This window comes from Desmodus rotundus, chromosome 5, assembly GCF_022682495.2.
Source record: "Desmodus rotundus isolate HL8 chromosome 5, HLdesRot8A.1, whole genome shotgun sequence".
Lineage (NCBI taxonomy): Eukaryota > Metazoa > Chordata > Mammalia > Chiroptera > Phyllostomidae > Desmodus > Desmodus rotundus.
In genome coordinates, this window is record NC_071391.1 from 76,674,235 (window position 1) to 76,690,246 (window position 16,012).

The window sequence follows — 16,012 nt, forward strand, 5'->3', positions numbered from 1 at the left end:
CTTGTCCTCATCTCCATGGTCTTCTTTCCAGCACATGGTGCTGCCGGAACAGTCGTGCAGTCCATGTTTTGCAGTCTTCAGAGGCTATAAGGAACACCACACCCTACAGGCTATAGTGGTCCTCCAGAACAGACAGATGTCGTTCCTTCACGATGAGCTGTCAAACTAAACACTGTGGAAACATCTAACCTTGGACTTTTCATAGAATTATAAATTACCTTATTGATTGAGCTTATTGTTAGTTTTCTACTTAATTGCAGTCAAAGGCATTCTCAATGATGCAAAACATAGGTGAAACAGATGTATCGCCCATTATGAAGTAACACCCAAATCTGCATTAATACAAAAATCTCCTTCATTGGAAATGAAGGATTGGAAGTAGTGCATGAGTTCAAGTGAAATAATGTTGAATTTGGGATAGTGTGCTGACAGTGGAAATGAAAGTGTACAGAACAAACAATCTTTAGAGGTAAAATACACAAGACAACATGATTGGATTTCTGTGTGAAAATCACAGATGAGTCAAAGATGAATGTCAGGCTTCCAGCTTGAAGACCTGGGAGAAGGATGTTATTATTTAATGAGTTCAAGGTTGGATTCGTTGAGTTTGAGGTGTCTGTGGAACACTTGAAAAGAACAGAGTAGAAATCTAGGTTAGAGGTTTGACTTGGAGAGTTGGTATATAAATAGTAATTGAGGCCATTGGAATGGCTGAGCATCTAGGTGAAAAGTATAGCGCTATAGTTGCCAAACCTTAGTGTGCATGAGAATCGCCTGAAGAACCTACTTATAGATTGTTGAATCCCATCCCACTTTCTGATTAAGTGTGATGGTTAGCTTTTGTTAACTTAGTTAACAATCTGCCCCATGCTCTTTCCTACCTTCTGGTAGTTACCAGCAAGGACATTCCTTGGCTTATAGTTGTATCATTCCAATCTCTGAATCTAGCTTCACACAGGGTCCTCCCCAGCGTGTATTCCCATATCCATGTCTCTCCCTCTCATTCAGATACCAGTCATTGGATTTAGGCTCCACCCAGATCCAGTATGACCTTAACTTGATTACATCCATAAATACTATTTCCCAATAACATTACATTCACAAGTACCTGATGTTCAAATTTCAACATCTTTTTGGGAGATAGTTTAACCTACAACATATGGTTTTGGAGAGTGGAAGAGGGTAGACTAAAGAACCAGAGTAAGATTGGCAGACAGTGTTGACAGCCCAGAGGGCTTCTGAATCCAGAGTATCACCAGTCTACCTGGATATGTGAATTAGGAGGAGTTAGACTTCAAGTGCTGAGGATGATAAACACTTGCAGTAAGCTGGGAGGCTTGGGGATTGTAGTCACTGAGTTGGTGTTTGAATTAGTTATTATAGAGGAGAGGTAGCTCGACCCAGAATACTGAGACAGAACAAGTGATTGAGATGAAGTGGAGAAGGTGGAACTGGTTATGAAGACACAGAACTAAGTGGCCAAAGCTTTCGGGGATTCTTCATCCGGACACTAAAATTACCTGAGAACTTCCTAGGATGACCAATGGTAGACAGATGAGTCAATGAATGAGGGTGGCTGAGAACAGTAATGAAAAGAATACAGTGATTTTGGGTGTCCACCTCAAAAATGCAGGGCTTTTTCTTTTTTCCACAAAGGAATGAAAGAGCAATAATCTGGAAAAAGCATAGAAAGCAAAGAGAAACTAAACCCAACAACTGATCCTGAGTCTCGTAGGAGGGCACCAGAGCATGCAGTGAATATATATGAATTTTTAAAATCCTTGTCACTCTTTTTATGTATAGAATTACCAAGAGAAACATTAGGTCTAGGTCAGGACATAGATCATCTTCAATGCGAACGAGAATCCTCCAAATAGTAGTTAACTCAGGGAATGCCAGCCCATGCCGAGTTCACTTCTGGTGCAAGAGGACACAGTACATCCAAAGGGACAGACTCACACGGTACACACACGGCTGCCACAGGCACTCCTATGGGTTAGGGGCAGCGCTCAAACAAATGAGGAGTGAGTCATAAGCTGAGCAGACTGATGTTGACTTCAACATATTTATTCAAAAGCTCCCCAAGGAGACTTTGGAAGACATAATACCAGTTTTATACTCCAACTTTAAATGTTTCAGTTAAATATTCCAACTTTATTCAGCAGAATTCATTTTAATATTTGTAAGTTATGGTAGAGAATGGCAGAAAGGATCAAGTCTCTAGATCTGGAAAAGCTTTGCTCCGTTCATTGTCACGCTAAGACAGAAAATGGGAAGGTCAAGGAGGAAAGCAACATGATCAAAGAAAAAGGGAAGAAAAATTAGTGGACTAGTTGGGGAGCAGCTCAACAAGCATTTAATTATCTTGGTAAAAGAAAATCTTAAACAAAGCAGGACTTTATACTTGATACAAAAGGAAATGGGAAACTAATTTCAGGTAGGACACATTTGTATTATCTTTAAGCTGCTTTCTAGTTTCAAACTGCATTTTCTTATTGTTATTGCATACACAGTGAGAGTTAAGCGGGGCATATATATTTGATGTAATAGAGAACAATGAGGCTCAGGCACCTACTGTCCTGCATCACCCAGCTGATAAAGTGAAGCTGGGACTGGACCTGTGATCATTCCAATGCTCTGCTCCTCTTCCACTTCTTCATGCCCTATTTATTCTCACAACACAATAAAAGCATTATTTTGGGGAAATCTATTCTGGAAAGTGTCATACAGGGAGGAGTAAGAAGAGAGGAGCCTGGACGGAAGACTGCTGAAATACACCTTGCAAATGCCACCACGCTAAGGACTTCACAGGAGGTTGGAGAAGGTTGATCTGAAACGTCAAAAGACAAGACAGGACTTGATGGACAACTTGGGTGGAACGAGGAAGGCAAAAAACCATGAAGCATAGGTAGGCCAGGTATCACTCAGCCTATTTTATAGATGAGGAAATCAAATCACAGGGCAGGTTAAATGACTTTCACAAGTAGTAAGTGGCAAAGCTACAACATCTAGCTACACCTACAAGCTTTCACTACAACTCCTCCTTAGAGCTCTTATACTAAAATCTTGGGTCAGGACTGATATGTCATTTTTCAGGCATTTAGTTAATTAACAAGGAAGTTTCCTTTCTTATGAAAAGCAGGCATAAGATGACTTAGCTCAGGGGTTGTTTTGAGGAATAAAATAATGTATGAAAAGCACACAGCACAACGCCTAACAGGAAAGTTAGGCCCCCCACCCCCATTCACCATGATAAGGCTCTCTTCCAGGCTCAACCCGCATCACTTGAAATAGCCCACAGCATCACTTGAAATAAGCTTTCAGATAGTTAGTGTAGGCAAATTTTATTTCTAGGGTAGAAGCATTTATTTCAGTTATAGAAAAATAACACTATTTCAAAGTCAAGGTAACTAAACAGAAGCATATTTTTTCTTTGTATACCCATATTTCAATACCACATGTGATTTCAAGACATTCTTAAATTAACAAGGAACAAATGCAGAATCAAGGTAATATCTGTCAACAGAAGAGATGTATTAAAGCTACATATGTATCAGCCCTGGAAATCAGAAAGTACAAAGTGATCTCGTGCAGTGATTCTCAACTTTAGTGTGCATTAGAATCACCTGTATTGTGGAAAAGCACCTTCAGGGGACTGAAGGCAAATCACCAGGTTAAGCAAGTCCTTGGTCTCAGAATAAATACCAACGGGACTGAAGATAAAAACTCTGTTCCTCGGGAAGGGACAAAGACAAAATACACAATACATGAGATCAGCCACTTATTCACTGTGAGACTTCTCTGAGCCTCAAATTAAGGAATAAGAGTAGGTGCTATTCTCAAGAATTGTTCTACAGACTAGGTCAGACAGTGCACAGTAAGTGCTTCCCTAATTCATAACACACAGCTACCATCATAGTCGTTTCATCATCACCATCATCATCATGACTCAGAGGACATTCTCCCCCCGCCCCCGCCCCCAAACAGCTGTTATTATTTATCTTAAAAGTCAAATAACCACTCATTGAGTTCAAGCTCATGGATGATTGGTACCATTTTCTTATCATTTTCACTAGCTTCAACCCATTCACTCACCTGAAGATTTCAGTAGATGGTTGAAAAGACAAGTGTTTTTTATCTAAGCTATGAAAATGGATTCCAAGAAAAAAGGGAACTAAAGCTTAAAAAGTATGTGTTGCTTCTGAAGCATCATTACTTAGATGAATGAACTGCTTTTCAAAGTGACTCGTTTTGGACAATCTCTGATGTTCCCTGTATTGTTTTCCAAATCGGGTGATAGATAGAAACATGGAAATAAAATACCTATAGTCGTCATCACTTCCTAAACTCTATCTACTACACAGTAATGTTTCATAAAGTTTTTTGGCCATTTAAGTAACTACCCACATAAATATCTGAGGCTTTAATATTCTGAAACTATACACCAAAGCTACAGAGGTGCACAGTCAGGCCGGGGTAGGGTTTCTCACCCTCAGCAATACTGACATTTTCAGGTGGACAATTCTTTTTTGTGGGGCTTGTCCTGTGCACTGCCAGATGCAGGCACCCCTGGCCTTTACCCACCACATGCCAGCAGCAACCCACCCCACTTCCCAGTGTTGCAACCAAAAATGTCTCCGAACATTGCCAAGTGTCTTCTGGGGGCAAAAATCACCCCCCAGCTAAGAACCACTGAGCTAGAATTTTACAGACATAATTGTAAACTCTAAGTGCACAGATTATACACACTCATGTAATTTTACTAATATAAGGAGTACAGCGTAATAGTTCCTGCTATACCGTTTACACTAGGGCACATATTTTTATACAATATACTACTTAAGTATATACTGACCCACATATAACTATCTTTTCCTACTGAAAACACTGACATTAAACAAGGGGGGAAAACAGCTAATCCTGTGACCATTTTGATATTATCTGATATGGAGGAAAACCTATGGTTTACGAACATTCGTTAAAGGAGACCTACAGAAATCACTGCAAGTGTCCTTCCTTCTGAATTCGAAGTCTCTCTTTCTCTACTTGTAAGCGTTCCTTTTCAATCTGCAGCTTCTCCGATTCAAATTTCAAAAACTGTAACCTATCTTTTTCCAGTTGCAAGCGTTCTCTCTCGAGTTTTAACTTCTCTGTTTCTATGTCCTGTGGCTGAAGTATGGACTTTTCTCCTTGACCAAGTTCATTTTCCAAAGACGGTTTCTCTGAGTTGACTATCTGTAACCTCAGCTTCTCTCTCTCAATCTGCAGACGCTCCTTCTCCAGCTGAAGCCGCTCGTGCTCCATGTCTAAATGCCGCAGCCTCTCTTTCTCAATCTGCAGCCGCTCCTTCTCTACCTGCAGTCTCTCAGCCTCGATATCCAGCCGTCGTTTTTCCAACTCTAGTTTCTGTTTCTCTATGTTTACAAGCAAATGGGGCTCATCGTAGGCAGACCTCGATGGTGCTGAGTTCAGAGTAAAAAACTCATCAATGTGGGGGAAATCAGGAAGTTCATTTTCCCTCCTGGAATCTGGTATGACTGATGACAGTATTTCTTCCTCCTCCTCAATTTCAAACTGAAAAACAAAAACAAAAAAAAACAGAACAATTTTCAGTATTACTTCTATTTCATGGTTGTTAATTTAAATATTCCTTAAAATCTTTTTGTACTGAGGATATAAAACCATTGACTTTGAATTTTGAATATTTACAATGAATTAGCTGATGTCACTAACATATAATTGAGAGAAGTATATTCAGGTAAAAAGATTAATGATATAAAGAAAAAATTGAACGACTTTATATGCTAGTTCTAAGTTAGCTTGAAAACCTGGGAACTTCTTAGCTGCTCCTGCACTATAATTAACTCACACATCAGAACTGAAGATATTCAATGAATAAAAGGGCTCATAGGCTAATACTTACTTCAGGACTCTGGGGATCTCTTTCTTCCTCTTCCACTTTGACCTCGGTCAAGGATCCACCTGCGTCCCTAAAATCTGCCACATTTTGCCAGTCAAAATTTGTATCATTTCGGAATCCAATCTTTTCATCTATCTCTTCAGTCAGAGAGTCATCTAAATCGGATGAGGGAAGGGGAAACCCAGAACCCACCAGCTTAATGTTCGCCTTCATCCTCTTTCTCTTCATAAGTGCTCGCCAGTCAAGGTATCTTCTTTTCACTTCTGTCCCCGTCCTCTGCTCCCCCTCTCCCACAGCATTCACGCACTGCGCAATCTCCTCCCAAGCCATTCGCTTCATCACGTTAATTGTTGTATTGAGCTGCTTGGAAAAAATGACTTCTTTCCTTTTTGTAATTTCCTTCAAAAGAGTCTGAGTTTCTTGAACACTAAAATTGCTTTTCCTTTTCCTTTTCAACTGCTTCATTTTTCTAACTTAAATGCAGTTTTTACTGTAAGAGAAGATGTGACGAGAATTTGAGGAATGCCACAAAGTACAAAACTCAAGGACAATCCCTTGTTGGCACTTTAAGTCAGAGTTTTCTGTCCATTAGTAGCAAAGGCAGCCTGGATGATTCCTAAAGAGAAAAAAGTAAAAATTAATCAATCTGTAACATCTGCAATGTACCTCAACCCAATAAGCTATATATATAGTTTTAAAATATTTATTTATTTTTTAGAGAGAAGAGAAGGGAGGGAGAAAGAGAGGGAGAGAAACATCGATGTGTGAAACATCAATCCTCTTGTACAGTCCCCAGCCAGGGACCGAACCCACAACCTAAGCACGTGCCCTAATCAGGAACTGAACCAGACACCTTTCACTTCGCAGCACGATACCCAACCAAAGAGCCAAACCAGTCAGGGCAATATACCAAACTTTTTTAAAAAAACACTCTAAATATGGCTCAAAACTGCCTGCATTTATTTCTGTCCCTGCCAGCACCGCCATTTCCCACCTGGGCTGCTGTAATGATTCCTAACTAGTTGCCAATATTCACTCTTACTCTACTACCCACTTCGCCAGCTCCTTCTCCCACGCTACTCTCCCCAATCTATCCTCTCTATTCCCACTACTCTGGCCTTCTTTTAGCCACTCACTCTCGTCCAGCTCTTCCCCTCTTCAGGGTATTTGTACACACTGTTCCCTCTGCCCAGGAAGTGGACTGTTTCCTTCTTGGCCTACAATTCCTCCTTATGCTTCAGCTCCCAGATTAGACATCCCTTCCTCAGGGAAGCCTTTCCTGACACGTCACATCACACTAACAAAAGCCATGACTACAAACCTGCCTTTCTTGTCTAAATGTTACCTTTGTGCTGACACATAGCCAAGGGTCTCTCTCTTCCCCATTGTGCTAGAAGTTTCATGAAGGTGGCAAGGTTTCTGCTCACCGTCATCTCCCCAGAGCCTGTGCACACAGCATAATTTTTTAACAAAGGAATGGGCCACTTTGCCAAATCATCACTAGTTTGAGATATCAAAAAGAAAAATTCAGACTCTGGAGAATAATTTTTGAGGAACACTAAAAGGCTGTGCTACAAAATCAATAAAATTCAGAAACGACTTCAAGGCAATGTCATTTGGTCAAAGAAATGGCAACTACTTACATTTTATTATTTCCCAAATAATTAAAACGCATGTTTAGGTTAAGCCTACACATAAACTCTAAGCTTGGAATAAAATTTCCCAAAACAATGAAAGCGCTTGAAGGAAACAACAGAATTAAAGGGGTAACATAAAAGTGGCAAGGATTTTCCCCAGCCACCCCACCTAATTAATCTGTTAAAGAAAAAGATCACCAATTAAATTAGAATATATATATATATATAATTCTTAAACCTTGTGGAGACCAACACACACTTTTGTGGTTTGCCATTGAAATTCTGCCCCTCGATGCTCACCAAATCCTCCCCCTCCTTCAATCCAAACCACCTAAACAAAAGCTCCTAACCCCGACCAAAGCAAAGTTGAATACTATATTTGTTTCCAATTAATGCCTGTGATTATTTGCCTTTCTCTGAAGAACTCCTCAGTACTTTGTCATGTCCTGCCTTTTGGCGTCTCTGGGCCACATCGGAAGAAGAGTTGTCTTGGGCCACACATTAAATACTAACCAAAACTAATAAGCAAAAAAAAAAAAAAAGTTTTTAAGTGTTTTAAGTAAATTCACGATTTTGTGTTGGGCAGCATGCCGCGGGTTGGACACCACTGTGAGACCAAGCCAGTTTAACAGCAAAGTTGAAGATCATGATATAGGCAAGTCACCTATGCTTGGTTGGATACACCATGAAATTAATTTTAAAATATTCATGTCAAAATTTTAATATAAATTCTGAATGGGAAAGATCTTCTTGTAAACATTTCTCTTAGATGGATGCAAGACAGAATGCTTCTCCAATTCCAGAACTCATAGTGTCAGAGCATCAAAAAGGGTATACGCACCTGAAACTTGTTAGAAAGATTAACTTTTCAGGCTTGCCCTAGACCAACTGACTCACATGCTAGTAATCTGTGCTTCAATAAGCCTTCCAGATGATTCTAACGCATGCTAAAGTTTGAGAACCGCTAGACCCACCCCAGTATAAGGCAAATACTTAACACACCGAATCTCTCGGACAATTTGATTTCAAGCCTGAAATAAGTGCATGTGATTGGCAGAATCTAGAGCACAGCCTAAATCCCTCATTACAATGGTGATGAAAATGTGGTTTTCTGTGTTCCAGCCTTTGCATTACGGGAAGGAAGAGTATGAAGTTGGAAAAGATGTTGAGTAAATCTTTTCCTTAGAAAAGAGATTTTAAAAGTAGGTAATGGGAGACAAGGGCTCAGAAAGAGTAAGGGTTATACACATAAACCATGTTTTTTACTTCACATTCACTCACTGATCACTGTGACAGAGCCGACTTTCCCCCCCTACAGAGAGGGCCCTTCCAGCTCCATCACTGTGTGATCATAAACACTTCCTACCAACATGAAGTACTCACACCAAATATTCGCTAAGCCTCATGTCCTGTCATTTAATCCCCACCACAGCACTGAGTATGAAATACTAGCATTTGTAGTTATAAAATAAAATTCAGAGAAGTTAAATAATTTGCACACCTCACAGCCAGTTAAATGATAGAACTTACATCCATATTCCCTTAGGTCACACCTCCTTCCACTTTATCAGCAGCTTGTGATTGCTAAATCCTAGAAATCTGTCGCTAGATTTTCAGATTCAAGTCTTTTAGTAGATGTTCAAAAAGAGCAGATTCTTATGTATGTGGAAGGTTTAGATAAGGTCTGTGTATAGGCAGAAAAACACCTCAAAGCTTCAGCTCGTTAGGTTTCATTCTACACTGGTTTGTAATATTGGCCAATTTAAATTTTTATCAAAGTGAAAAATATTTCTCTCGTAACTGACAATTCAAGTAGTATCTTATACCAAAGCAAAATATAACAATTGAGTAAGGCTAACTAAATTTAATTGAAAAACTACGCAAATATTTTTTATCATTGTTTGAGTCTTTTCTGTTTAGGACTGAGAAGAGGACACAAATTCTTTATTTCTAAACTCAAATAAAAAAGTATTTTATATGATTTCACTAAACTTTTATGCAATTTTTCCTTTTCAAGTTCCCAGTAGTCTTTGTTTAACTGATTCTGTATGTATCTAATAACATCAGCAAAAATATGAGCAGAAAATGAACTTTCAAAAAATCACTGTCAATTTCACTCTCATAAAAAAGGGCAAAGCATGCAAAAAAAAAAATTGCAAGCAAACCAATTCTAATGTAGACTTCCAAAACTTCCCAAAAGATATTTAATAAAATTGAAATTCACTAAATTGGAGCATATAATCAATGGCAGCACTTCTGATCTTGTCTTGGGCAAATACTGCACTTATAGTCGAATATAAGCCTCTTGTCACTAGACTATTAAGTAAATATATTCATAAATTAAAAGCACCAAAAGAGACAATGTGTATAGTGGTTCCAAGCACAAAGTTAGACCTTCTGGGTTAGAAACCTGGCTCTCCATTTCCTGGCTGTGTGGTCTTAGTGACTTATGCCCCCACGCCCTGTACAATTTCATTTGTGAGGGAACAGTGGCACTTCATAGAGATACTGTGGATTAAAGGATTTACTAAAGTATGGAGAATAGTGCATGGCACACTCTAAGAAAGTAACGTTAAGTTTGACAGTACTGCGTCAAAAGCAAACTCTAAACAATTTTGACAAAAGAAACAGGAAGGTCACAATAATACTGGTATTATTGTTACTGGTTCTAGTTCTTAAGCCAAGTGGTAGGTCCATGGGTCTTCTATGCTTCATAATATATATGCAACAATTAGGGGTACGTTGGAACTTGCTGGTGTGAGCTGACGAAAGCCAACTGTGCACATCCCTTCCCAATTCCACATTCAATGATGTCATTCATGTTGGAAGCTATAGAAACTGGCCAAAATGGCTGTATTTACACCACAGAAATGGACAAATGTTACAAACGAACTTATTTTGTTCAGTGGTCAGGGTGCTGGTGTACTAGTACACTTACAGCTAATTATTTTTGCACATCTGAAATGTTAATAAAAATTAATAAAGTTCAATGTTTTAACATCTGATCCCAAGTCAATTTAGTGAACATTCTTGAAGATTGGTGATTTTAGAGGACCACATTTAATTAGCGCTCTGGCCTAACATTCCTCAGCATTATAAGTCAAGTGATCAAACAGGCTGCATAAGTATTCAGCTTTTTTCCCGAGGAGACCGAAGAATCCTCATGAGGTACAATGTTTATGAGCCACATAAAAAGATAACTGAAGCAAACTGATTTATAAATAATTAAACCAGCCCAAACATGCTTTTTATTGGTATGTATGTTGCAGTATACCTCAAGGAATTACTGAATTCAAAACTTGATTTTTTGCTTCCCCTACCAATTGCTCCACCACTGTGTGGGTCTAAGGTAGCCCAAAGCCAGTGTTCAATACATACCACTGTGCCTAACAAGTAGGAGGTAAAAATATAACTTAAAATAAGAAGGTGATTGGGGGGTGGGAAAGAGTGGAATGTGAAACAAAGTAACCCAAGGAAGGTACGGTAGCAAGCAAAACTGAAACTTCTATGGGGGAAGCATATGCTTAAAAAGGCAGCCCAAATTGATACAGGCCAGAAGCAGTTTATGGAGATTAAGTAAAAACTTTACATAAACTACCCACCCTATAACAATGCCAAAGAACGTTAACGGTCAAGTCATACAAAACCTGAATAGAAAATCTCAAGTAAATGGGTTATATTGCTACTTAGGCAGTATGGCTAATGATGAGCAGGTCATTAGATACATTTTTAAATGGAATCGGCAGGCTAGATGTCCTTAAGAATAAAGGAGTTAAAGTTATATCAAATTAAATACTTACGATGTATTAGGGATGATTTTTTTGTTTCCAAAGATATAAGAGGTCTCAGACTATTTAGTTTATTGAACCATTTACAAAGCACTATCATATTTTTAAGGCAAAGGCCTGGTAGAAGTACAAATATTCATCAATAGGTGACTCATGAATAAACTACACCACAGCCACATAATGGAATATATGTGATAGATGCCATGTGAGAGTATGAATATGGCTTAATGCAACATTATTCCTGTGCAAATGCCAGAGTTAATGCAAGCCAACAAAATCAGAAAGGGAAGATGCATGTACGTCTATGTGTGTGTAAACACTCAAAGAAGCTCAGTTTTCAACTTCGGAACATTCACTGCAACAGGCTACTGCACTCTGCCAACCACCAGCCCTAGGGATCACACGCAGTCATTTCTGTCTCAGCCACGCAGCTGTGGTAGGCCAGAGTACAGTGGTTTTATTTTACTTTGAGGTGATTAACATTGTATTACAAGTATACTTATGAGGATTTTTATTACAGAAACATACCATTTTTAAAGCCCCACAAATACCCACAAATCTTTGTTGACTTTAAAAAAAGCAAAATACACGTATCTGGTTAGAAAACCTATATAAAGGCACAAAACAAAGTGGAAATTTCTCTCTACCACCAATGTAATATTAATAATTTCCTGGGATTCCAGAAAATCATATATTTGTAACGGCACACATGTAGCTATGAACACACATTGTGTATTACATATTACACGAATACATATCAATTCCATTCACATATGTAACTTAAAAAGCAGGGACTGCTAAAATGTAGAGGTGTAAAAGTACACAGAAGTGAAAGAATTCACTGAAAGCAGAAAAATAATATGTCTATAAATGATTCTATAAAGGAAATCAAGAGTCAAAGAGGGAATCATCAATGTAAAAATTTACCAGCCTCTATAATAAAAAAAGTCAAGAAATAAAGAAAAATTATGAAACTCCGAAGATATTGCTAGAGCAGTGTCTCTCGAACTTTATGTTTATGAATTGCCTGGAGCTCTTCTTAACATAAGATTCCGATTCAGCAGGTCTGGAGGGGGGCCAGCAATTCAACGTTTCTGACAAACTCCTACACGATGCTAGTGCTACCGCTCCTTGAACTACACCTTGAATAACAAGGATTACACTAGTGTAGCACTATCCAATAGAAAAATGTGATTTTCACACACACACACACACATATTTCACATACATACTGATAATTTAAACTTCTTCTAGCAGCCACAGCAAACCAAAAACAAAAGGTGGAATTACTTTTAACATATTTTATTTATTTAACCCATATACTCTTAAGCCAATTAAGAATCTCACAAGGCCAAAGATATAGTAAGTCCTAAACAAATACCAGCTATTATTCATCTGCTAGTAAAGTGTGGACATAGTAAGCGAATATTTCATCACTGAATAAATAATGTGAATATAAGAAAAGTACAAGAGAAATACTAACAAAATACACTGGTGTTAAAAAAATAGAAATTTTTGGTGGGATCAAGGATATTGTCAAAAGAAATCTGCATTTAATTTGGATCTTATAAAAAATACATTAATGAGGGACAGAAATAAAAGGGAGAAACTAGGTTGGGGCCAAACGTCAGCATATCTTTAAGGTCGGCTTAGGGAAACCCTATACTTTGCTAGTAGAAAACTTACTACAGGAGCCAAATATATGTGAAAATTCACTTATTTTTGGAACAAGCAGATTATCTTCTATATGGAGGTAATGTTACCATACTGTGTATCATAATATACACATTATAATATATAAGTATATAATAATAAATAACGATTACAGTTGCCAAGAGAATCCTAGTTTATGCAGATATCCACCATCAGATTTTGCTGCTCTTAGATGATGAGATCAATTTAGTAATGGGTCTGTGGCAAAATTATTGGTACCTGGCAGCAATAACAGTCCTCTTAAAACTATGCCTGAGTCAACACATTTTTTAAATTTTGGCAGCAGTCATTGTCATTTGCATGTCCTATTTTTCCAACAATTTGTAACTCCATTCTACCTCACTGAAGTGGTATCCCTTTGTCCCTCCCCGCCTGTTCTATGCTAAACTGGACCATTTCATTGACCAAGTGCACTTTAACACACAGTTTTAACCTCACTGAAATTGATATTAGGTTGTATCTTAGGTTTCTAGTCAGTCATGGCTTAATTGTGTAAAACTCCTTTGACAGCTTCTGATTAATGTTAGAAAATTCCAAAATGAATGCACCTTGAGTTTAAATTTGGCAGCTCTGCTTGCAGGGATAGAAAGTAACCTTTATTTCCAGGAATGTGCTTTTTTCCTATCCTCTTCTTTACATTTTGGTACTCATAAAACAGAGCTTGGGTTTTCTGTCATCTGTTACCCAAATATTTGTTGAGCTGCTACTATATGCCAGGCTAATATTCTTGGTGCTGGGGCTATAATGCCTCATAATGTGTGAAGATGCTCTTTTAGATGCCAAATACTATCCCTTTTCTATTGGTGGTCGTCCCTACCTTTACAGAAGGTAGTTGCAACTGCTAAAAATTTACAGATCTTCCATGCCCCACCGCAGAGAACAGCCACCTTCCCTAACCCCATTTCACAGTCATTCTTTACTGGGTGCATATGAGTATAATAAGTAGTTCACTTACGTAATCCTTATGAAGACGATGTACCTCCAATGGCATATTATATAACTAGGCAATTTTTTTTTTTCAAGAACACTGGAGAATGAAGTTCCTAAATACTGTATAACAAGACAGGATTAAAAGCTCAGAATAACATCAGGCAGTAAATTCTGGGTCCAAAAAAATTGGGGGGGGGCGGGGAGTAAATTCATTAGTCTATTCAAGAAGAAAAGCATCACAAAATCTACGCCCTTCCCCCCTGCCACCTATATTCTTATAGGACAGCGATTTTTAACGCGTGTGCTGGCACAATGGTGTGCAGCAAGAATTTTTAAAACATGCAATACCTGACTATTCAGTCAAGGGCACTGGCCTCTTTCCCTAGATTCTCAAATTAAAAAGAAAGAAAGACAAGACAAGACAGACAACACAACAGCTGTCTGATGTGAATGAATCAAAATTATACCTACTTTTTTTTTTGGTCAGGTGAGCAAAAATATATTTTTATTTGCTGCAGAATTCTGGTAGTTTATATGTGCCATGAGATGAAAAAGGCTGAAAATCACTGTTGTAGGAAATTAACTTCCCTGCTTAATAAAATGCTCTTTCCTAAAACTTGTGGTAGTTAAATAAAGTTTACTTGAGGTCGCTAGTTATAAAATTAATGAAGCATCCTTCACTCCCTCCTTGCTGCTTCCCTTGGGACAGCCCAGCCACAATCCCTGGGAAGAATCCAGAAAACTGTATTCCCAGGAGGCCTCCCAGGATCGGGGGGGAGGGGGGGGCGCACCTGACTCGGTCACAAAGCTGCGGCTGCACCTGGTGGGAGATGGGGCAACCAGCAAAGAGTCCTCTCTCTAGACACTGAATTAGAGACCGCATTAAGTGTTGGCAAACTTCTGCAGCCCCGTTTCAGCATCCTGGGCCCTGCCCACCCTCCCAGGTCAGGCTGCAGCCCCAACTGGTACTTCTCCCTAGCGTCGTAGTCCTGCTACGCCGCAGAGCCAGAGCCTGCAGCTGTGTTGGGGGTAAGGGGACAGCCACCTGCCGCTGACCCCGTCCGGACCTTCCCCGCTGCGAGGGCACCCACCGTCCAAGGAGCCTCCGCGTCCTCTGGGACGGAGCAGCACACCTGCACCCTGCGGCACCACCGCCCGGTAGCCTCTAAGGGGATAGGAAAAAAAAGATGCTTCATTGATTCCCCGCCCCCCTACTTGCCCGCCCCCTTGCCACCGCCTATTGGGTGGCGCGGCTGCTGCTCTTTCCATACGACTCATCCATTGGGTCATTTGGTACAGCCTTTCTGGCTGACGGCCCGCCTCAGGTTTGGCCTTACAATGGGAGGCGAATCCCAAACCGGTTCCGGGTTAGTGCCCTGGAATTCCTGCCCCTAGTGATTCACTGCCTCCGCTATGCGCTCAGTCTTTGGTGCCCAGCCATGTCAGTCAAGTGTACTCTAGCAAAGGATTGGCCTTTACGATCAGCCTGCTTTGTTGCTCTGCGTGATTGGGACACCGGCAGCTCCATCTCCAAACTCTGCTCTTGTCCTTGACCCTCAACTTTTAAAAGGGCAGAGAGGAAGTGGGACCCTGGCGTTGCTGCCACTGGTACCTTGCATAGCATCTGCTCAGTCAACTGCAACCTAGTTTGTCCTCAACCATTTCTTGAGGCTTCCCTTCCCAAGGTCACTGGTGATTTTCTTACAGATGAATCTAGGCATCACTTCTCAGTCCTTATCCTACTTGACTCCTCAAAAAACATTTTGACTTGTTGACTGTTTCTTCATTGTTTCCCATAATGTATGCTTCTCCTGGTTTTCTTCCGTCTAGGTCCTCTTTCCTGTTCCCCTTTGAAGTTGCCTCTTTTGTTGCCATCTCCAGTCCTCCTGTTACTAATGGGTTTGCCTCCCCATTGCCTTTATTCAGAGTTCTACTGAGCTCCTGAGTTACAGCAGTAGCCTTCTTACTGGTCTCAGTATCCTGCCTGCTCCTCTGTAGTCCATCCTTCACACTGTAGCCGGAAC

The 16,012-nt window shown here is 39.7% G+C and overlaps 1 protein-coding gene across 2 annotated transcripts; it reads right to left on the reverse strand.

The window, feature by feature from the left end:
• Positions 1-2,142: 2,142 nt before the first annotated feature.
• Positions 2,143-15,193, reverse strand: MSANTD4 (Myb/SANT DNA binding domain containing 4 with coiled-coils). 2 transcript variants are annotated; one of them, XM_045204120.3, is made up of 4 exons: positions 15,080-15,193; positions 14,014-14,108; positions 5,924-6,536; positions 2,143-5,574 (listed from the first exon to the last, which is right to left on the reverse strand). In XM_045204120.3, the coding sequence occupies exons 3-4, from the start codon at positions 6,383-6,385 to the stop codon at positions 4,999-5,001; spliced, it is 1,038 nt and encodes a 345-aa protein (XP_045060055.1). In that variant the 5' UTR covers positions 6,386-6,536; positions 14,014-14,108; positions 15,080-15,193; the 3' UTR covers positions 2,143-4,998. The 2 variants fall into 2 exon arrangements, with proteins under 2 accessions (XP_045060055.1, XP_024426650.1); XM_024570882.4 differs by lacking the exon at positions 14,014-14,108.
• Between the last annotated feature and the right edge of the window lie 819 nt (positions 15,194-16,012).

What these genes read in the sequence shown, in the direction of transcription:
- MSANTD4 (XM_024570882.4), bottom strand. Translation starts at nt 6,385, where the DNA reads ATGAAGCAGTTGAAAAGGAAAAGGAAAAGCAATTTTAGTGTTCAAGAA. An exon ending in GAGATCCCCAGAGTCCTGAA is followed by an intron (nt 5,575 to 5,923) that starts GTAAGTATTAGC and finishes TTTGTTTTTCAG; the next exon opens with TTTGAAATTGAGGAGGAGGA.